Source organism: Clupea harengus, chromosome 5 (genome assembly GCF_900700415.2).
Source record: "Clupea harengus chromosome 5, Ch_v2.0.2, whole genome shotgun sequence".
Lineage (NCBI taxonomy): Eukaryota > Metazoa > Chordata > Actinopteri > Clupeiformes > Clupeidae > Clupea > Clupea harengus.
Window position 1 is genome coordinate 25,400,287 of NC_045156.1, and position 23,579 is coordinate 25,423,865.

Consider the following 23,579-nt stretch of genomic DNA (forward strand, 5'->3'; position numbering starts at 1 on the left):
GCGTGCTGTGGGTACTAAAGCAGAGACCCCTTCTATCCCACTTCAGTGAATTCTCTCACTCAATCTCTCATTCTGTCCTCCCATCTTTCTCTTCTCTCTTCTCTCTAACTCTCCCCCTCTCTCTCTCCCCTCCTCTCTCTCTCTCTCTCTCCCCCCCTCTCTCTCTCTCTCTCTCCCTTATAGGGGTCTGCCTCGAGTCAACTTCCTCCAATCCCATTAATTACATTAGCTCAACCGTAATAGGAAGGTGATAATGACAACTGTCACAACAGGGAGGTGAGGGGGGGTAGTGAAGAGAACTGATGTAAAAGGGAAAAGGAATGGGTTGAGATAGAAAGATAAAAAGCTTGAAAGAGCCAGAGAGACAACGAGACAAGTAGAAAGGGATGGAGAGAAGGGATGGATGGAAAGAGAGTGAAACAGAAATATGGAGAGAGAAGGAGGCCCTCTGAACATGCCCTGTGAAATGTCTCATTAGCCATGCAGAGTAGTCACTCATGGCCAAACATGGCTCATCATTGAGCATCAGGCTGCTTTTGATTAGAGGGAGATCAAAAACACTTCACATTCAAAACAGGAACAAACTGACGGTACAGAAGACGGAAGACAGAAGTATATCAAACAGAAACGAGGCTTGACCAAACACAAGAGAAGTAACCAACCAGAACAGAGAAATATCTTTGACTTAGATTTGACTATATCTTTTAAAAGATACTAATGGAAAGACAGGAGATTCAAGGATAATGACAATATTTGAAAGCAGGCCATTTTTAAGTTCTTAATCTTAATAACAAAGTATAAATACAACTGCCAATATGCGACCACATTTTTTGTATTGTAGTTTTGTAATGCACTGAATGTCTATCATGGGAGGAAGAAGGAATCTTTTAATCTTTGACAAATTGGGTAGTTTCAACAAGCAACCTTCATAAAGTGGTTCTGGATTAAGTGCTATCCTAAAACTATGTAGACAAAGACTAGAAAGCATCACACAGACAAACATTACATGTAGACTAGAATAATTTCCAGTGTATAATAAGATTGAAGAAATTCTACCTCAGTCATATCAAAATACTACATGGTCCAATAATTACTAGCTGGATTCATCCCTCTTATCCCAGGCCAATCATGGAACACGGAGAATATTGCTATCATGTTCTCATGCCCAAAGCGCTTAATCCGTACATATTCTCACTCTGTGATGTGCAATATCTGAATTAATGGAACTGACCTCTATCTGCTGGCAACAGGAAAGATAGCAAGGGAGAAAATCACTCCCAGGAGGCAAGATGAGAAAAAAGGAATCACCTGTTTCATTTCATCAGTGTGTTAGGCAAAACAGGAAAGGGGGAGGGGTATGTTTGCCTAGAAAGATTATCCTGATGTCACCTATAAAAGAAAGGAAATACAGGAGAAAACTTTTATCTTCCATACCATCTTCTTTTTAGAAATAAAGATGTCAACCAGATCCCTCAAACATGATCACGTCAAGCCTTCGTCTGTTGTGACATTCCTCTCCATATGTTTCAAGCACAGGGAGGAAACAGACATATGAGAGATCCAGCACTGAAGCATAAAGATGGAGGATATCAAAGAGCTATCAAATGGATACAGAGCAGAACAGGTCTGGGATTGGTAAATATTAGAGAGGACCCTAGGATTGCAATTAGAAACAACAGGATCTTTTTCAGATCTAATTTCCCTAGATCTATTAAGCACTCTAACAAGAATGAATACTAAAGCAAAAAATGTAATGAATTAACATGTATTAACATAACATAAATTCACATTAACATGTAATGTGTCGACACACAAGACTATTCTTTGGTACAAGACACAGTCATACATTTCAGAAAGAAACTATCCAGTACTCTAGAAACCATTTTGTTTGACAAGATAAAATGACTTCAAACAACAGCTTTGCTCAAGTAAAAACAGCATAAACATGCTCGGAGGAGTGAAGTGAATATCCTAACTAGAATGTCATGAAATCTGTGGGAGAAGTCGATGAAATGAAACTAGCCCCACTGCACGATCAAACAGATAGCTAAATTGGAAACAGCAAATGGTAGGCTAAGTTTACTTGTCACGTAGTGGTGTAAATCCTATAAACGTATCATGACATACTAGCTTTATTGAAAGGATAGATGTGCCAGGCTGGTTTATCCTCCGGCGTTCAAACTCATTCCTCATGGGTTGGGAGTCAGACCTCTCAAAGCAGAAAAAGGCATGGCAACACTCTTTGTAGCTATCGCAAGGCTGCCAGCTTTCAAGGCTGACTTGGCATGACATTGACAGTGACTGATCAAAACTAGCATTTTTTCCTTTTTCAGATGAGATGCATTGAAGTCAGTGGAATTTTCTGCATGCTAGCGTGAGACTGGACTCAAAAGTGCCTCAGCCAAAAGCTAGTGGAACCCTGCTATTGTGCCAATGCAATGGGATCCACCTCGCTCTGACCCTGCCAGCTTGCCACCGCAACATCATGCAGGTCACAGACAGAGGTCAGAATGCATGAAAGGTAAAAGACTGAAAAAGACAATGTGGCACAGATTCATGGCCCAACCAAAGCATTCCAGCGTCGATGACAACAAACCTCATCAGAAAGCCTCCGATAATATCTGAGTAATGCCCAATCCTCTCATCTTTTAATTCTTCTCAGATGAAGAGCCTAACACACAAGGCAAACAATGGGAATAGTGTGTGGGCTACTGTCACATGCGTCTCGTGGAGAGACAAAAAAAAATTAAACTTCTAAACGGTTCAAGTCCTAATGCTGCTTTATGAGTCATTCCCAATCATTTGAACCAAAACTATTTCATGCAATGATGGGAAAAGAACTCTTAACACTTTAATCCCTTTGCACAAAAGAAACCCTTTTGTTTTGGAAGTCCATGATACCACAGTCAAAATGGTGGCATTTAATCTCAAACTGTAGCAGAAAGCAGTCTTTGACCATGCAGCTCTCAGATCTTTTATCTGGTAGGATCGCTGTTGACTTTCCGGTCAGTTGCATGTTCTACAACTCTGTCTGGAGTCTGGAAGGGCCATGGGAATAGAAGCCACATGTCTGAGTCTGAAAATATGAAGTGTTCTATTCATAAACTTATAACGACACTTCACTATACTGTGCAAGTGATGTCATTCCGTCTCATTTTGATTGCGATCTGTCAGGTACAGTGTGTGACATCTGATGACACGATGTCTTTAGCTTGGCACTGAGGAACAGGGTGGTGGCCACTGTGGACAACATGATCATTAGGTCATGAGAGAAGAGCCTCAATCACTTTAACATATTTAGCATTGCATCATTTATACTCATTAGATCATCAATGAGGAAGCCCTCACGCCCTCTAGCAACTGTGACGACTGAGATGTTTTGTTGACTGAAATCAAGAGGATTTAAGAATGGACCATCTCTGGACCAGGCAAACTTTGAGCCTGGACATCATAGCATGAATAACTCTTGCTACATTCGAAAACAAAACATATGTTCTGTGTCCATATGGACATCACTGTCACTTATATTTCATCAACTGACTGCATGCTTCCTTCCTTCAAACAATCAACTGCAATGACAACATTTAACAAATATGTTAAGTACAATTTGATACGACACCCATTTCAATTCAGTTTATAGGCCATCCACTGAGAAAAGGAAGTGGGTCACTCACATCTAATGAAAGTTATTTAATTGTTTGAAAAACCGTACGCAAAAATTAAATCACTTAGGCAAAGCACCGTTTTAACATGCGTATTGTAACGCAGGTGAACATGAAGCTGTTTAACCTGCTACGTACAAAAACCCCAATTTGAGGGAAATATCCATAGGTTATAATGAACACTTACAGATGGTACTGTTTTCATTCCATTGAAAATATGTCACTGCAAGTGCTTTACGCTAAAGTAGGTTTGTGGGACAGCCACAGTGTGGTCTATGGGCTGCCTCATAGAGATGCTTAACAATTTTACTACAAATGCAAGAGACATTAAAGGCATGGGGGGGATTTTGTTTCAGATTTGACAAGATGTGACATACTTTAATGTGTCACATAACGAGTGAACCCAGAAGAGCTAATGAAAATGCTAGTTATTTAGTGCTGGCAAGAACATTGCTAATTGCCATTGATATAGCTGCTGTACTAAAACCTGTGGAAAATGGCTTCCATAAGAACAGAATGCTGTTGAAGTAGTGAATGAAAATAAGACTTTCTGATTAAAATGCCTCATTTAAGAGATGGATCTGTCTTGCGCACTCACAGTACATGCTGAAAACCTGCCACCCACAAGGTATTACCCCACTTTACAGGGTAGCAAATGGTGAAATGACAGTACTATCCATATTTCAAGGCTAAACTGAATCTCAAACAGCACTGGTACTCCACTGCTGGTGTGTGAAGAACATTCAGTTCTGCATAGGCTACAGAAAGAAGTCTGGTCTTTTCACTTTCCAAGTCCCTTTAAATAGCACAAGTACAAACAAAGCACAAAAGGTTGAGTACTGACAGGACTTGCATTTCTTAGCATGAGTCCATGAAAAAGGTTCCATTGGTGTTAATACAATCCAGTGCACAGCCTTCAGTCAGTGCTGCTGCATTCAGCAGACACTCCCTTTAGAATCTTCACAGTGCTACACTGCCCCCTGCATGGCGGGAGAAGATTGTCTGCGTCAGAAGCAAAAACTTAATTTCCACTAAATACCTCTGAGAATAATGAAAATTGGAAAACTTTCATAAAACTGGTAGTGTCCAATTTTATACATATCTACAACCAAGGTAAATGTGTATTTTGCATATAATATGGACACCACTATATGGATTTGTTTCAGACATGTAGTTATTTATTTTATTTTAATACTTTCCCACCTTGACCCTTTCCACAAACTAAAACCCAGATGAGATCATAATGTATAGAGAAATACAGAATAATTATATCATAGGATCTAGGTAACTGATTTTACTCTGGCATCGCCCGTAAAGAACCAAACTTAAACTGAACATGGACACCCACAAAACAAAACACAAAAATATCTTGACAACATTTATTGGCTTTGTACAATCAATGTATTTCACATGAGTAGCAAAGAGTACACTCAATAGACCTAATTTATGCCACATATACCATTACATTTAAAAAAAGAGCAGGTTAAAGAACATATAGTACAAAGTTCAAATTAAATCAAAGGAAAACATTAAAAAAAAAAAAAAGAATGTTAAAAAAAAATCTCACATAGACTTCAACCTAAGGTGCAGGAGCACTAACAAGAACGCTTGATTCAATGGTGGGGGATTCAAAAGCTGGATCTCTCTCTCTCTCGCTCCACACACACACACAACTATTCACACATGCACGCACGCACACACACACATACAGCACTGGAGCCAGTGTCTTTGCTGTACACAATCCAGCACAGAGCATTTGGATAGAGTCAAGCTTCGGGGTTAACCGTGTTTAAAAAAAAAAAAAAACCTTTTGTAAATGTGCACCCACACACACTACTGTGTTTCAGGCCGACTCATTCAAACGCTCTCCTGCCCTCAGTGGTCAGTCAGTCAGTCCAGCTCCTTGAAGGGGGCAAACATCCTGCACTCAGTGGTCAGTCCAGCTCCTTGAAGCGGGCAAACATGGCCTTGCGCACCGCCTGCTTGTATGTGGCATGGTCCCACACCGCAGAATCCTTCTTCCTCGGCTGAAGGTTAAAGTACACAAGAGGAGTCCATTTAAGACCACAAACACTAATGTGAGATCGCAATGTAAATGGGAAGAAAAAAAAACAACATGCCATGCCAAATGGAATCGGAGAGTAACAGCTCAACTCTACTTCACTACTCACCTCCTGTGGCTCGGAGCCCAGGCCAGGCCTTTCACTGAGTTTGTGGGAGTCTCTGTAAAGAAGGATGGAGAGAAAGAGAGGTCACTCAACTAGCATAAACTTTTTTGTTTGTTTTTAAAAGAGAGCTTTTTTTATATATTATTATAATTTTTTATATTGTTAATTATTTTTAGGCAGAGTAGAACCTGGATCCGCCGGCCCAGGAGTTCTGGTGGGGATGCTGGTATTTCCTCCTCTTCATCTCTGGTGAGGCTCTGGTATTCAACTGCAAGGATGCAACCAGGCCACAGAGCGTGAGCATACGAGGCTTAAGCACCCAGGATTATCTATTTATCAAATTCTTTCTTGTATTTAAGCTTTCCCTGTGATCACCTTAGAGCCAGCTGCTTGAGGTTCCGTTCGCGAGATCAAGGCATTTGAGTTCAGAGACATGCTCCTCACCTCTTTCTCCTGGTTCTCCAGAGCCTCTAGCTCTTTCTTTGACCTCTTGATCTTCAAGTGAATCTCCATGTTTTGCTAAAAGGAGAAGACCGGTTAGAAAATATATGAGCGGAACAGCATCCCATTTTTCAACTGCAAGGGCCTTTAACAGAAACCAAATATGATCTTTAGGTAATAATAAAACAACAGTAACACGTAAGGAGAACACCAGTATCTTTTTAACCTGGGCCGAGACCAATGGGCGTCAGGCAACTGGGTGAAAGTAAACCGTTTTCGCAACCTGACAGGCTCATATGTTATTATAAGTGTCTGACAACATGGAAAGGATCCCTGCAGAGAGAGACCTGTCTCATTTTCCACAGTTGTACAGTTTCTTCACTGTTACAGTACAGTTTATTAGTTTACCTTTCATTTCTCACGGTTTGGCCTAGATGAACTAATGACTGTGGAAATATGCTTGTCCCATAGGATTCGATTGTATAAACATTTTGAAGATGCCGATTATAGCGTTCAACTCAATCCTGGACCGATTTCTGGACCTGGACCGTTTTTATAAAGTAAAAATGTGTAATATATCGGAGTTCTCCTTTAATGTAACTGAAGGACTTTCCTGAAATAACCCTTACGATACGGAGTGAACTGATAGGTGCAAGGTGTATGGTCAGTTGAATGAAAGGAGATGAATTAGACGAATGGACGTTAGGAGTACCTTATGGAGGTCAGAGAGCTGCTGATGGCGGATGAGGGCATCCTTGCTGGGGAACTGCCTCCTGCACAGCAGACAGGCCATCTTCTTCCAGTCGGTCAGCTTGTCCTCCTTCTCATCCTGCGGGCTCCTGGACGGCATGGGCTGCTCGTGCTTCTCCTCCTCCTCATCGTCACTTCCTGCTCCGTAGTCAGCTGCTAGCAGGCCCAGCGAGCCCATTGGCCGCTGCAAACACAAAACAACCAACCAACCCGGTGGTGTGTCAGAATACATGCACTAGTGATCGAACACATGTATTAAAACATGTGACATGCATCAAAACATGCATCAAAACATGTGACATGCATCACTGAGACTTTTTTTTAAATTAATTAAAACAAAACAAAACTGATCTCAGAACTTCAAAACATATTTCAACTCTTGGGACAACACCCACTATAGGTGATCTACTGAATGATGTCAGGAAATCGGCTATGTAAGGGAAAGGGTTGGAGTTCTGGCACCAGGAATCCCACCTTGGATCCTTTGTCCTCTCTCTTGGGTGGGGCTAGAGGCTTCTTGAAGAGATCATCTCCACCACCGACCTACAGGTAGAACAGTATACACAGAACATAATACTCCTTTAACTGAGCGGGTGCAGACTCTTTCCTCATTACAATGTGAATCACTTTTTGTATTACAAGCCAAACAGATACAAGAAGCTGTCAACACAAACCAACTCCGCACCTTTCTTTCAAAGATGGCAAATGCCGCGTCGGCCGCCTTGGAGGTCCTGTGGTCATCAGCACCCCCAGGGGTCTTCAGAACTGGAGAGGGGGATCGCACACTGTCCTTCTGACGGTTCTGGATCTTTGCCCAGCGTTCCATGTCTTTCATGATCTAGAACACAGGATAAGCCATACAGTCCATTTATGTTATCTTATACAATCAGAGCAATTTAACAGAGTAGCAGAATAAACCTTTTCCTCAGTATTTGTACTTCCAGAGAAAATAACCAATGATGTTGGTGATGTCTGTAATACACTCTCAGCATTCTAAATATTCACATGGCAGCCTGAAGCAGTCATCTGCAGGCCTAAGTCCTCATGACCACCCAGAGCTAGAGATGCTTTTTAATGGTCTGGGCAGCCTAATTAAATACATAACCAGCTCAAGGGTAGAGAGGGTCTGACACAAAAAAACAAAACAAAAAAACACTAAGGAGGCACAAACATGGTGGACATGGAAGATGGTGCACCTCAGCAAGACGCGTCTTAAATAACAAACTGTGTAGTTAGGCGAGGTGAGGTCCTGACGGGATTCAACATGCAATGAGTTCAGATGGGGGGGCTCACCTTAAAGGCGGCCAGACTTCGAGGCTTGTCCTCTTTCTCCTTCTCCTTCTTCTCGGAGCGCAGGCCGGACTCCCCGTCGTCCCTCTTGTCTGCAGCGTCCATGGCCCTCCCGTTCTCGTCTGCGGGGGGCATGGCGGTGCCGTCGGAGGCACTGGTGGAAGCCAAGGCTGAGGGGATTGAAATCTCTCCGGGCAGAGCGGGCACTGGGTTGCTGGCCTGGCCGTCCGTGGTGGAGCCCGTCACCGGGATGTAGGTCTTAGAAGCGCCCTCCCAGTAGAGGTACTGCTGCGTCTCCGCATTGTAGAAGTACTGGAAGCACGGAAGGAGAGTTTCAAAACAACTGAAGAATAACTATGTGTTTGTGTGGTCACTCACATTAAGCACCATGGTCCCCGTGGGTTTATCAGTGTTCAGGCAAGATTGCCATATATTGCTATGAGCTCTTACTCTGGAGGAGGGTCATAATAGAGGGTGGTCTGGGGGTCGTAGTAGAAGCCAGACGTGGCGTCATATAGGTAGGCAGACAGATCTGGAGTGTCGGAGCCTACAAAACAGCAATATTTGTTTTAGATTAGAAATTGTATTCATGACTCAAAAACACTGGACACCATCATTCAAAGATAGTTAGGTTTATTTTGCATTCCATTTGGCTAGTCATGTTATTTCATCATGAAAACAAGTCGAGACTATGCAATACTGTAATTATGCCTGAAGAAGAATGGACTGTTTTCTGTCAAAATCAAGAAGCGCGGGCAAAAAGAAGTCTTCTCACCGTAACTGTAGGGGTCCTGTGTGCTGAGAGGGGGTTCCCTGTGCCACCGGCCCGGCTGCAGTGGCACTGGCAGGGTTAGTGGCCTGGTAGGGGTGCTCTGGTGCAGGGGCATCAGTGTAGCCCACTGCATGCTGCAGAGAGGAGCATCAGATCAGAATCAATGCCAAGCAGCCCAACGGAAGGGCAGATCACGCCACGCAACACCAATATGAAGAGGGATGAAATGCTTCAGTCACGTTCCATTCCCACTGGGGCCACTGATGAAGCAAGTTTCATCACTCTATATTACAGACATACGACACTCACCGGCATCATGGCAGTGGCAGCCGTCTGCGGAGTGTCTCGACTGCCAGGCAAGACCATGTCACCTGTAGGACAACACAACACAACACAACACACACTCGTATCTCAACCTCAAAAGGGCAACAGATGGCTTTCTTCAAAGAGCAGTGTGGGGCAGATGTGCCTGTTATGACAGGAGAGGGGCAATACCTTGGCCTCCTGGCACTGCAGCCATAGGGACATGGAGAGGGAGAGGTTGGGGCTGATAGAAGTGTTGCTGTTGCTGCTGCTGCTGCTGCTGTTGTTGCTGCTGTTGCTGATGTTGCTGCTGCTGCTGCATCTGCTGTTGTTGCTGCTGCAGGGGAAAGGAAGATGTCAGACACAACCTAACAGGCCTTTAAACGGCAAATGAGATTGACATACAACAGCCCAACAAATGACAGTAGCCTATCAAAAGCAATACATATGTGGCACAAATATGGTGAAGGCAAACGCTTGTGTGAACACTTGAAGGTGAATGCCAGTAGATCAATCACGTGTGTGTTTGTACAGGAACTGTTTTGAGTGTTTAGGGTTAAAATGCCCGAGCCAAGGACTGCATTACCTCCAACACTTCCGGAGGATAGCCCAGGATAGAGGAGCCGGATTTGTCATAATCCCTCTTGTAGCTGCTGTAACAGTAAATGCAAAGCAAGGGATAAGAAAGAGACTTTCAGTAACTTCTTTGTATTCCAATTGCATTACCATACTATTGTGTTTCCATACTCCCCAGATTGCCTGGTTGGGAACAAACTCACTTCTGGTTCTTGAGCGGTTTGGCAACCTCTGCATATATTCTCACGCCATCCAACATCAGGGGGCGCGGCCTGGTAAGCATATCCACAAGACGTGTGACTTGCTGCAAAAAACAGAGAAAATGTTGAGGACAAAGTCGTTTTTTAGGGGTTCTACTGATTCTTTCCAATGCAGCTTTCAGAGGGGGCATCCTGATTCAAACGAGGGAACTAATGGCGGTCAATGAGGAGGGATGCTGCAGGAGTGCAAAGCAAATAGTGCCGTGGTACCTCATGAGAGTCCATGTCTACAAAGCAGAAGCATTTGCATCCGGGCGGTTTGCCACGGACCAATCGGACGTTCCTCTCATCCAGGTAGGCATAGGGATCCAGTGCCTTCAGAATCATCTCAACAGTGGTGGTGTTCTTCAGATTTTTAATGATCATTGCTGAAAAGCAGAAAGATAAGCTGATCATTGTCGTGCAACAGAACACCTCCTGGTGAACGTGACACAGTGGGCATCAACCAAAGGTGGGTTTTCCACTGCAGGAACCAGCGGGCTGTTTTTTGGGATCGTATCACTCACTCTTGCTCTCCTTAAAGACGGGGTCCAAGTCCCGAGGGGGGTGTCGGGAGGCGTTCCTACTGGCCCAGGCCTCGGCCTGCTGCTCGGCCTCCTGCTGCTGGAGCTGCTGATCCACCTGCTGCTGCCAGGCCTCGGGTGTCAGGTCAGAGTTGCGCTGCCATGCAGTCTTGGAGGCAGGGTCAACAGGAGGAGGCTTGGGCCGTGTCTCGTCCTGTTTGGGGGTGACCTTGGGTTGAGGGGAGGGGCGGGGTTGGGTGGGCGCATCAGGGACCTGGGGTGGTTTACGAGGAGGCTCCTGCAGCTTTACCGGAAAGACACAAGGAGAAAACATCACCACAACAGAATACAGGATCACACATACAGAAAGAATTCAATATATAGATTATCCATGTTTTAAAACAGCATTGACATCTGTTCCCCTATCCTTCCGCAGCATTTCATACAGTAATGATACAGGCACTGATCCATATGCAATCTATAGAGATTTTATAAAAGCACAGCCCAGATTCTCAAACACCTTCACAGCATTTAGCACAGTTGAAACTGGCTTGGTATACTGTATCTAAACAGCAGTGGTCTGGAGACAGTTTGAGTGAGTCGTAACTGTCCAAAGTGCTACTGGGACATTTGAGAAGAGGGGCCCCAAGAACGTTAAGCAAGCTAGGTAAAATAAGACAAGACCATTAGCAATATATCAGTTGGAGAGGTCTTGACTTCTTACTGAGACCACGTGTTAAAGAGCGGTTGTATTGGGAATTAGACTTTACTTTCACAATTTACCTTAGCTTCCTTGGCGCTTCGGTCAGGCTGAACATATTTCATCAGAGCCGTCGTAGCACCAACCTTCATCGAACCCTGAAAACCAAATGGGAGAGTCAACCCCTGTAATATACACCGTCATTTCCTGCCCCACATGCCACTACAACTCCCAAGACGTACTCTGGTCGGGTCTAACCCTTCTTAAGGGTTGAATGGCAGAGGCAGACTGACACCAATTGTCTTATCAACGTTGGTCAGGCCTCATAAGCAAATTGTCAAGCTGGATTTCCTGACAAACATTTAAGCTGTGTGGCATAGTTCTTTTCTTCAACACTTCTAAATAGCTGGTATTCTAACACTGAATGATTTAAACTCTCGCTGAGGATCCACTGAGAGAACAGCAGAACTCTTTTTACATATACAGTATATGTCTATTGGTTTGGCTATATCCCTGTGGGTGCTTTAAAAATATATATATATCTATAGTAAGAAAGTCAGTCCCAATAAAGTCATTCTGCCCACTCTACCTGACTGTTATGGCATCAGTGTGGCCACCATTTCTGCACCCAAATGTACCCAACATCCAACTAAACTGATTTTGTGGGCTGGATTCAGTTGGGATACTCTGATTGTTAGCGCAATTTAATCTTTTCTAGTTGTCTGATATCACAGTACGAGACAGCCCCAATCTCAACACAGTGCCAGCAAGATCACAGAATAGCCCTCTGTGCAGGGTATTTTAATATGCGGCTCATTAAGAGCTAAGAAGGTCAACTCAAGTAGCACATCTGGCATATACCAAACAGGCGAAGAAAAAGAAGAGAGTGTTGCAATGCAGAAAACTGCTAATAGAAGACAAATACAATAAGGCTTTAATAGCCTCTTCTTCCAAAAACTGTTGTCCCATTCATTGAACCATAAAATCTGGTCTAATAAGGTCCAACAGCCATCGGCAAGTGTGACTGCACTCCGGTAACACTTCACAAAATCTAAGCAACATTGTGTTAAATTCTCAACCCAATAACACCTGCTTACAGGACATACTATAAACTGTAACAAATCATAAAAACAAAATCAAACCCACTGTCATATTCCAGTCAAACCTGCGATGATGGGGGATGCAACACCACCATTCTACAGAGGCAGTTAAGGCATTTGAAAAGGATCCTTATGACATGCTCTACTTTTCACTTCCTCCCCAACTAGATATTCACAAATCATACTTTCATATATCCGACCTTGAGGTCATCATACAATTCTTCAAAATGTCTGCTTAATTCACCACAAGGCCCCTAAAAAATGCATTAGCCCGGCTGAAGATGAGGAATGCAATGTCACACTGAACAGCGATAAGAGGTTTGGAACCGTTGTAAGCTCAAAGTAGAATGAATGAATAAATGGATGGACCAGCAAACAGGAAGGAGCCCATCTGCTATTCACGGTGTTTGGTTCCTCTGAATACTCTGTTTGACATCTGGGAACAATGTAAGTCTGGAGGTCTTGAAGAAAAGGACCTTCTTAGTAAAGTAAGGAAGAGAAATTTCAGGGCAGGCTCTGAAATCCCTCAGAAAAAGGAAGCATTGAATTTCGCAATCCATTGAAAAAGGAGGCCAGCTGGGCTGGAAGGATTTTCAAAAGATTTAAGATTACCGGGGGCAAAGACAGGGATGTCTCTGTGGCCCTGTCAACTCCAACAATCAACGAAAGGCAATGATAAAGTCACCAAAGAGATAAGCAAGAACCAAGCAGTTCTGTCATGTGTTGCATATTCTCAGAAACATAGAAATGCAATGAGATAAAAAAAAAATGAAATAAGTAGAATAAGTGGTACAGTACTAGCACAGTTGCCACAACACAGCCTGTCGTAGTTACTATATGCTCATATTACTCTTCCGCCCTTGTTTACCCAGTATACTGTTGACAGTAACCACAACTATTAACAACCTGCACAATTGTGGCATCCTTCTACATGTGCATTGTGCTAAATCTGAGACCACAGAAGACCCAGACTGGAAATACAAGAGAATGACAGAGATGATATTTAGTGACTCAACAGGCAGGGAAAGGGGGGTTTGGAGAATAAAGTAATGAGCAGCAAACTGCTCTGCTATCTGTACAGACTAAGATTTCAGCTGTACCAAGAGGTGAATAAATAAGTTAGCAAGGAAGTTCGCCCATTTGGGGACAAGGCCACATCAAAACAGTTGGAAATTCTTTAGTATCAAAACGATTTCATAGAGTTGAATGGACTGAGCGGTCACATATTTTAAAGCGGTTACTTAGAAACTAGCCGCGTTCCCTTGATGTTAAGCTTAATGGACCTAGTTAACAATGCTGACCTAGAACAATGAGTAACACTGAACTTTAATAGCCATGGTTTTAGCTATGTTTTCAATGGAGAGGGACTGGGAGGGGGGGAAATCGCAAGATGCTTTGCAATAGCACCGTCATTACCACACTCAGTAAGTTTGTTCAACCCATATTGTGAATGGGGTTGAAGCTAAAATGTTGCAGCGTGACAGACCACCATTTCGCTTGTTCAGGGCCAACTCAGCTTCTCGAAGTAAAATTTAGGGAAATAAAATAATTTCCTCTGCACATGTAAACCCTTTTCACTCCAGGCCATTTTTTTTTTTTTTTTTAAAATAGAGCCTTGAACTTCTCTCAAGACCCTACATAAACTGTCTTCCACAAATCGGAGAAGGTGTGGAGCCACATAGCAGCTGGCTGAGTAGGACGTGCTTAAGCCCTGCTGATAAGATAGGTACAGTACTGTCAGGTTAACTCGAAATCGCTTGGCCAGAAAACGAGTAAAAATGAGCTCCGAACAACAAGATTCACAGTGTAGTATGGCACGGCTAAAGCATGCAAGTGGAAAAGAAGCATTTCTTTCATTTCTGTGAAAGACGACAAAATGTGTAGCATGGATTTCTGAGCATTTCTGAGGTCTGAGTATGTTTCTTACAATTCTCCCTCCAATATTAACCCCCAGATCTAACCCTCCACCCACATTCTAATACACCCACAAACCCTCCCGCCTTTCTTATACCTCCTGAACACCCCCCACCCCACCCCACAACCCAGGCGTCTTCCTGCCCATGGACAGCAGTTGTAGAGATGTGAGGATGGGCCACCTGGTTGGACTCCATGAAGTGGACAGCATCCTCCAGGTTTAAAAACTCCACATAGGCCATATCGAAGCTGTAACCTGGGGACAGCATTTGAAATACAGATGGATTTCCGTTAGTAAGCTCCAGTCACATTAAAAGAAAACAGTGGATTATAGCATCGAGGGGAAATGCGAATGCGAGTAGGCGGAAAATGCGCAAATGCTCCATCTTGACAGTCAATAACCAGTTTAACATCAGTTAGCATGTCTTCATGAGACAATGAAATGCACTAGCAACGAGAATCACTGCATCGACCCCTGTATGTAGGACGTCAGCACATTGTTGCCCATCCAAAAGATCACCATTTGCATTTTGTTGACCTTTTTGTAAAAATCTAATATTAAACTTGTTGGATTACATTATAATCGTATACTTAATCTCAACATATATTGCATTTTTTTTAAATGGAAAACAAAAAAAACAGGTCTACAATATTTCCTTCTAAGAAAAATAAAATAATCTGTTAATCTAAAAATAAATATCAGGTCTCCAACACTGTCAACCGTTCCCACAAACCATAAACATGGCACAAAAAGGGCAAAATGGATGCAGATTTCACATAATTCAGTATTTATTGATGACTTGAGAAGACTACTTTAGTTGCTTATAATTACAATCACAATGAAACTATGACTAATTCTACTGACACCGAAGAATTAAAGAACATGGAATCTGTGTAGTGAGTCTAGCTATACAGGTGTTCAACGTAGCATTAGTGAGGGATTGTTTTTTAAAAAAATAAAATGTACCCCCCCCCCAAAGTATACTTTGGTATGGTGTCTGCATTCATGAATGAGCGTGATTCCCTGTTTTCACCCTGATTCAGAGTTGGTGAACAGATTTTTCTAGAGGAAACCCTAATGATCTTGGATTTGTGCTCTAGAATCCAATACCACCTTTGTCATCACATGAGTCTCAGAAGAATGAAAGGGGGAAAAAACCCGGCCAGTAGACTCTGGGCCTTAAGAAAACCCAGTTCTTTCATGGACATGGCAGCATAGAAAGCCATGGATTAAGAAGCACATGATGAAATTACCCAAAACAAAAAGGTTCCACAGATAATGTCGGACGACTGCTTATCGAATCACCACGTGGAGATGTTAATAAACAAGAGAGGTGCTTTGAATATAACATGTCCATCTGTTTCCATATAAGAATTCAATGCGTGAGGTAAAATGTCTTAGGCTACTCAAGAAGGAAACCTCGCCCAAGCCACTGGAAGCACTGCTGATGAGCGATTAGCTTTGGAATCGAAGGCACTGTAAGTAATCACGAATCCTTTGAAGTATCGTAGGTTTCGAAACATCGTAAACAGCGAAAGATATTGCGAGGTAATAGTCTATATGAAATATGAGGCCTCACCTGGGACAACATTCTTGATCTTCATGCCTTGCATCGGAACCCCATCACGGACAGCAAAAGCACCAAGAATCTGCAGAACAAAATGTGCTACTTTTAACACTGGTTCAATAGGTAAAGACTAAATGCAATGTTGTAACACAACTAGTGCACATATGGGGGTCAGTGAAAAGATTCACAATTTAATTTGGTTTACTGAACATCTAAAGCTCTAATGCTAGTACCAACCTGCTCCATTGTAGCAGTCTTTGGGATCCCAGAGATGGAGATAGTGTTGGAAACTTTATCCTTCACAGACGCACTCCTGTAGTCTTGATCCTTTGTTCACAGGTTCATGGAATAGTAAGTATATTGCACATTGTGTACACAGCTGCAGAATAGGCTTTTCAGTTTTTCTAGTGCTCTTGAGAGTTAAAACTGATAGATCATGTGGGTTTAAATCATTGAGATACTGTCAACAATAGTTCTGCAAACCCACTATCTGGGAGAAAAACATTTTTTAAAGCAAAATAAATGCACTAACCTGGGACCCTGCATTACTGGGTCTCTGCGGCGGAGCCAGTCTAGGTTCTTTTCTATCCTTTTCAGGTCCAGAAAGATCTGACAGGTTGTAGTCATATGCTCGCCCAGAACCAGTTCTGTAGTCAATGTCTCTGTAGTCCTGGTCTCTACGATCTGCTCCACTATTTCTTTGCATACCTTCTGGACAAGGACCCAAAATCCCTCTACCCAAGGATGGCTGAGGAATATCTTTTGATCCTTTGAAAGGTATGCGATCATTTGGGAAACGGTTCTCCTGCGGTGGCATTTGACTCTTGTCTTGAGTATATGGAGGCCTACCAAGATTTTGTGCACTTCTGTCTAACTGAATATCGGGTTCCCTTGACCAGGGCTTACCATCCTTATCGCCAATTGGGCCGATCAACGCGGGATTCACTGGAGGGAAAGTCTGCGCAGGGCCACCTTTGGGTGGATCTCTACCAGGAAAATTCTCAGGACCTTTGCCATCTCTTCCTGGAACCTCCTCAGGTCGCCTGTCTCTGTCCATAAAGGGCTCTCCTCTTCCTTCTCTACCTCGACCAGCGAAAAATCTTTCCGGCTGGGTTTCTCTTGGAAATGGAGGCCTGCGGTTCATCATGCCTGGGAAAGAATCCCTGTCCTTCGCATTGCTGTTTCGCCAGTCATCTGGTAGAGACTCATTCTCCCTGCCCCTGAAGGCAACTGAGCCGTCTAACTGTTCAGGGAATTCTCTGTCTCTCAGGGTTTCTCCAGGTCGGAACGATGGTCTGTTTGGATCAGACGGCATATCAGGCCTTCCTCTTCCTTCCATTGGCATTCTGTCCTTATCTCCAAACCTGCCAGGAGATCGGTCCCTGTCCCTATCTCTAAACTCACCGGAGGGTCCCATGCGGTTTCTCATATCCATGTCTGACTCAAACCTCCCCCTGTTGTTCATTTGATGCATTCCACCTCTTCGTTCAAAGTCCACCATCCCTCTATCGGGCTGAGGCATATCCATTCTGAGACCATCAATATCATCCACGCCCATCTGAGGTCTATCTCTGTTTTGCATGTCTCTGAAACTATCATTTCTACCCATTGGTTCCCCTGGGTGTCTGCGCCTCTGGTCCATGGGGTTGAATCCAGGCACGTCCATGGCCATCCTTTCCCTTTCCCTCGCATCCATAAATCTCCCATCTCTCATGTTTCCTCCTGGCATGTCTCGTCCACCCGCTTCCATTTGGTGCCGGCCTTGACCGGGGAAACCACCAACATTTTGCAATTTTCCCCTAATTTCCATCTCATATCTCCTCCTAAGGTTCAGGTCAGGTTCTTCTCCTTGTCTGAAAAAGTCCCTTGGCCCGTCTCTTCCACGTAGATCCATATTGTTGGGATCCATATCATGACCCCTCATATCAGGAGGACCATCAAAACGCCTCATGTCCATTGGAGGGCGCTCCTGAGGCCTGGGGCCTACATTCATTCCATCTCTGCCCCTAAAATCAGGCATGGGTCCATCTCTGGCTTCAAACATATCACCCCTGGGATTTCCACTGCAAGAACAGAATGATCACGTTCACACACTTTCACAAAGCAAACACTTTTAAGAGCATAACCCTTGGAAGTATTCCATAATGTAGCGAATGTAAAAATTAGAGCCCAACCGATCGGTGTGCCAATATCCTCAGCTGATATATGCCAATTGCCAATCTACCTGTATCTGCATCTGCATTTATAACAGCCCATACATTTTTTTTTAATTAAGTTAACGAAAGCCAAAGACTGATCCTTCAACTAAATTACCAGTGTTGTCATGGCATAGTTTGTCCACCAGAAGGCTCAGTGCAACTTTGGCAACACACTACGACTCAACACTGCACAGTTCAACGGAGTCTGATCTGTCTCTTCATGGTCGGGTGATCATTTTCACATGAAATTCCTAACTTAAAAGAGAAATGATGGGATATATTTATTATAATTTAAGCCTAAATGAAGTCTGGTTTTAGTGCAGTAACGACAGAGCTAGTAACTTACCATCAGTCACCATAGCTTACATTCAACAGCAAAATATAACTAGCATTAGTTGAGGGATGGAGGCTAACTTGATTGCTGGTTGATTGCTGATCGCTGTTTTTTTTCTAACCGCAACGTGCGCGATTACAACGTGGTCTTAAAAGAAAAAAATGACTTTGTTTAAATTACTTAAATGCACAGTGGCAAAGCCACGATCTTCTTTCTGTAATGAGCAGTTAAATAAAAATGTAAAATGTGGGAAAGAATATTTGACACTAAATGTATCTAATATTGTGTTGGTCATTTTTAAATCATTCATTACGTTTTGTTGGGGGAAAAAAGAGAATAACATTTTTTAAAAAATCGCATATTACATCGCAATCGCAATATTGGGGGGGGGGGGACCGCAATTAGATTTACACTCACTCTGTTTCCCCACTGTTTTCCCTTTCAGCTCATATTAAGACTGGAAAGACTTCTGGTAGACCATTAATTATGGCATCATCTATTATGGTTCACGTTGGTTTACTCATTCTGGCAAATATACCAATGTAGCTAACATTTACAGCTAGTTATATCAAGCATAATTGGAAGATTTGGTGCTAGCTATCTGGCAGGCTAGCAAACGCCAGATTAGGCTTCGTGGTGACAGCGCTTGCTAGCTAGCTAAAGCAGCCGAAGCAAACCAAATTAGAAGTTGGAAGAAAGGAAACAACTATCCCAAACAAGCGTTCCTAGCCTAGACCGGAGGAATATTTACAAAATGTACACAAATCTCGTGTACTCATCTAGAGCTTCTATCTCGTTCTAATGTTACCACAGCTCTCTACATTTATTATTCAAGGTGTTTTCCAGTGTATCTATCAGGTCAATGTGATGGCTGGATAATGAAAGCAGTGATTGGTTGGAGTTTTGTGTCAATGATATTCGAGTCTAGAATGCGCATAACTGTAGGTGAACCTCTGCTTCAGGGGAGGGAATTATTGTCATAACAGTCCGTTTAACTGCAGAGAAGAGATGATCCGCGGGAGGGTGATCTAGAACTACAATGAAGGTAATGGACACAAATATCTACAGTAGTGAACGAGTATAGTTCACCTTTTCACCTGGGGTGAGGGTGGCACAGTTTAACAGACCGTAATACTAGTAAGTAGTTGAATTCAGGACAACCACCTAATGTCAGTGACAACCACATTTCCATATTCACAGTGACGAAAAACTGGATTGTTGTGAGAGTTTCTTTGTAACTTTTTGTAGTCTAAGAGAAGCCTCCTCTGGTGTTTCTGTTCAAAATGGTTAAATATTAATGGAAAAGGGTATGGGTTTTTAAAATCCTATATGGGTTGGGCTCTGGTAAAAATGTCTTTTTACATTGGCACATACAAAAGAACCCCCCCTTTTACTACAGGCAGGTTAACTTGACTGCAATGTTATTTCATAGTGTGAATACCTTTAAGTTCAAATGGCCAGCTGTAGCATTTCTGTTGTAAAAGTTGTTTAAGTAACTAACTCACTTCCATTGCAACAAAGACTGCACTATACAGAGTTCATTCTAATATCAATATTTTTAACATTTAAGTTAAGTATTTATCTAGAAAATTATATCTTCAATATACAAGAGGTACTCATACTACTTCCACTTCACATAATATTATACAATTGAAAGGCTACAGAAACACAGCCACGTTTGGAATACTTATTGTGAAAATCTTACACTCTAGTTCAGAAGAGTTTACCTGAACGCTAACAGTCCCCTCTTACTAAGCTTTATTTATCTAGGTCACCATCAGTAAAAATGAAAGGTCATGAAGTCACACCACCCAAAAGTCCACAAATACACACACAAACAAAATGTTGTAGTATCAACTCATTACTGTCATTTCTCTTACCCGAAAGCTGGGCCTCCCCGAGGGCCTGATCTTGGACCGTTCCACATGCTGGATTCACTCTGGCTGTGAGCTCACTTGCACGCGTCACCAGACTCCCAACACCTAGGTCACAGGGATGCATGACACGGTTATTTCGTTGACACTACTGACTGAGAAAAGCCACAAGGCATTCTTCATGTGCAATATTAAAATGTTTAAATCATGGGGCCAGGGAGGTTGCATTACAGTCCAGGGTTGAGGGCCTTAGTGCTGTTGTGTAAAAGCTCTGAGACAAACATCACCAATAAATCAAATCTTTAAGACAAATGTTTTTCTTCACCAAAGTTATTTGAATAATTGTAGTTTTTATTCCATCACAATTTAAAATGGAGCTCCTAAACTGGACAGTGGATTGCTATTATGATTAGGTAGTTATTAATGAGTATGGCGGGGCTATTTTTAGGCTGAATGGTGATACTCTGACTACAATCTCTAAATTTTCAACAGAGTGGGCTAAATGTTCAGTGGTAAGTCAAAGCCACATGTGAGATGTTACAAGCAGTTTCGTAAAGACAGACTGTGATCAAAATAAAAGGAAAGACATTTTCCTTCCCTGTTTGAAAATATGAAAGGCCCAATTGAAGCATTTATAACATATGCATAATATGATTAACAATATACCACAATGTTCTTTGGAAAATACATATTTATTAGCTGAAGTGGCAGGAGCAAGCCCAGGCTGTAAACACGCTCACAAAAGAGCAAAGAAAATCTCAAAAGACAGTTGACACCAAGTGATCAGGTCAAAAACTGGCAAACAAACATGCCTTGCAAGTACCACAAAGAGCCCAGCTGGCGATGACTGACAACTAACTAACTGATTGCTTGCTGACATGCTAACTGGCCTCTTTGGCGATATTGTTGGCAATGTTGGCCTGTGTCTTTTCTGATTTTCGCAGTGTGTGAATAAATTCAGAAATTACATACAGATATTTTATGGGTGAGGTAACATAATCATTCAGATTAACCCAAGGAAACTACATAGAACTTCATCACCCTAAAATAAAATTCTCCTTATTTTGTGTGTGTGTGTGTGTGTGTGTTCAATTAGGCCAATATACTTTTGTATTTAATAAACTCTTTCAATTTTTGAGCCAGGTTCACATATTCTCAAGACCTGAATCTGAAATACAGCAGGAATCATGTTACACCTTGCAGAAACTGTGGCAGGTCAAAAATGTGCATTCCACGTGACATTTCAGCAAAGTGTAAGCATTGACTAGGCAAATGAGAAGCATGTTTGATCAGGTCCACACTTCCACATCCTCATAAGGTTGAGATCATGGAAATTAATGACAATGACAGGATGACATCTTCGCCCGGATCAGGTATAGTTACGCAAAACAACAATGAGTGAAGCCTCCTGCAATGACCAAGCCGGTCATGAATCTGACCTTACCTAAAGGAGGCTTACCTGTTACCTGAGGCGTATCTTTAAGTCGATTTAGGCCGTGGTGCGAGTTTTTCATCAGTCTTATATTATATTATATAATTAACATCAGACACATATCATAACAATGTTAGTTAACCGAATTGGCAACGTCAGCTAACGTAAATACAGAAATAAGTGGTAGTTATTAGATTTCTCGAGATAGTATGCTAAAGTTATTTCACTACCGTTAGCGGTCTCCGGCACGTAGCGATATTTATGGTTTACTTACCACACTCTTTTAACCCAAACTAACGCAGGAAGGATTACTATACAACGAAAGCGTAACTGATAGTTGAAAAACGTCCTTCTGCATCTTTCCATTAGATTTACTGGGGAATTAGTCAGCAAGCTCTCTTTAATTTAAGGTAATTTTTACCAGCCATCAGCTAACGCTACCAGCGTCACATAGCCACCATGGCTATGCTAATAAATTAAGAGGATATGGCATAGCATGACATCACGGTCATAGTCACTCAGGACTGTTATGATAAGTTAGCTAAATATATTGAAATTAGACAAATAACATTAGCTTTGTGCCAGCATCCTTGCTTGAATGGCAATGGTCAGTGGCGAACTCATGATGATAGTATTTCTAGCGAAGCTAGGATAACAGTATTAGCGAAGCTAGGATAACAGTGTTATCCATACAACGTTATGTCAGCTAGCGGATATCATAGGTGTTTAGCAAGAACGTCGAACAAAGAAAGCTGTCGCTATCAAAAGATGATAAGTCAACGCTACTTCACATTGCATCCTTATCGATGTTAGAACATCCTATCTGAAACATAAAAATGAAAATGTATGCGTAATAGTATTTTAATTTCTATTTTGTACATAAATAAGTTACTCACCCGGCTCGTTTACTATAGCTTCCAAAGGTCGAGAAATGCCAGTGGCGGATATCCGGATTAGTGTCGCATACTTTCTGGTGAGTTCGCCACCTATCGCTTGGGAGTTTGAGGTTTTTAGGAAATGGAAAACACATTAACTACTTCAGCTACGTATCTGCAAATGTCTACAACAGGGGTCTCAAACTCAAATTACCCGAGGGCCGATGAGCGTCCAGTCTGGTCATTGGGGGGCCAGATTTTTTTTTATCTGTTGGCTTGCCTATCACAATACTGTAGATACCACTTTTGAGTTGGCAAATCTACCATGTGTGATCAGTGGTACAATGGTTAGTGTTGTTGAATAACAAGTAGCGGACCTAAGGTTTCAATTCTGGGACAATGCAAGATGCTCTTTGGATAAAGGTGTTTGTTAAAGTTGCTCTTTAGGATCACTTTGTCCCATTGATAGCCCATGACTTACATATACAGCAGTAATAGTGGGATAATGTCTTCATCGACAACTACATCTATATTTTTCCTTAATACATGCACATTTCAAAGCAAATGGTGTAGCCTACTGCACCACTTTTGTATAGTTGTTAACAAGGCTGCAAATAAACAAAACAAAGCAGAAAACTGAATAAAGTTTCAGCAAAAATCTGAATCATTTTATTTTATAAAATAAATGTATTATTCCTAGGAGCGACTTCAATGACAGACCAGCATGCTCCATTGCGTCACACAGTTGGTCAAATACCTTGGCTGTGGTACGGCCTTGCATTGTTTTTACACAAAGTAATTCCGCTGTCACTTCAAACTGGTTGTTAACACCGCAGAAAAAAATCGCGAGCTAAGTATT

At 42.4% G+C, this 23,579-nt stretch overlaps 1 protein-coding gene across 1 annotated transcript; it reads right to left on the reverse strand.

Moving 5' to 3' along the window:
* Window positions 1–5,027: 5,027 nt before the first annotated feature.
* LOC105895960 (RNA-binding protein 6) lies at window positions 5,028–22,848 on the reverse strand. The gene is made up of 23 exons (XM_042707739.1): window positions 22,742–22,848; window positions 20,420–20,521; window positions 16,540–18,070; window positions 16,245–16,334; window positions 16,020–16,089; window positions 14,622–14,695; window positions 11,509–11,583; window positions 10,729–11,029; window positions 10,433–10,590; window positions 10,166–10,266; window positions 9,973–10,039; window positions 9,579–9,720; window positions 9,393–9,454; window positions 9,087–9,217; window positions 8,840–8,858; window positions 8,315–8,623; window positions 7,707–7,859; window positions 7,496–7,564; window positions 6,984–7,205; window positions 6,206–6,349; window positions 6,019–6,098; window positions 5,834–5,885; window positions 5,028–5,689 (listed from the first exon to the last, which is right to left on the reverse strand). The coding sequence occupies exons 2-23, from the start codon at window positions 20,464–20,466 to the stop codon at window positions 5,597–5,599; spliced, it is 3,990 nt and encodes a 1,329-aa protein (XP_042563673.1). The 5' UTR covers window positions 20,467–20,521; window positions 22,742–22,848; the 3' UTR covers window positions 5,028–5,596.
* Window positions 22,849–23,579: the final 731 nt, after the last annotated feature.

Coding starts and splice junctions, on each gene's coding strand:
- LOC105895960 (XM_042707739.1), bottom strand. CDS start 20,466: ATGTGGAACGGTCCAAGATCAGGCCCTCGGGGAGGCCCAGCTTTCGG. Junction 6,099..6,205: donor CTCAAGCAGCTGGCTCTAAG/GTGATCACAGGG, acceptor GCATCCTTGCAG/TTGAATACCAGAGCCTCACC. Junction 5,886..6,018: donor TCCTGGGCCGGCGGATCCAG/GTTCTACTCTGC, acceptor CCTTCTTTACAG/AGACTCCCACAAACTCAGTG.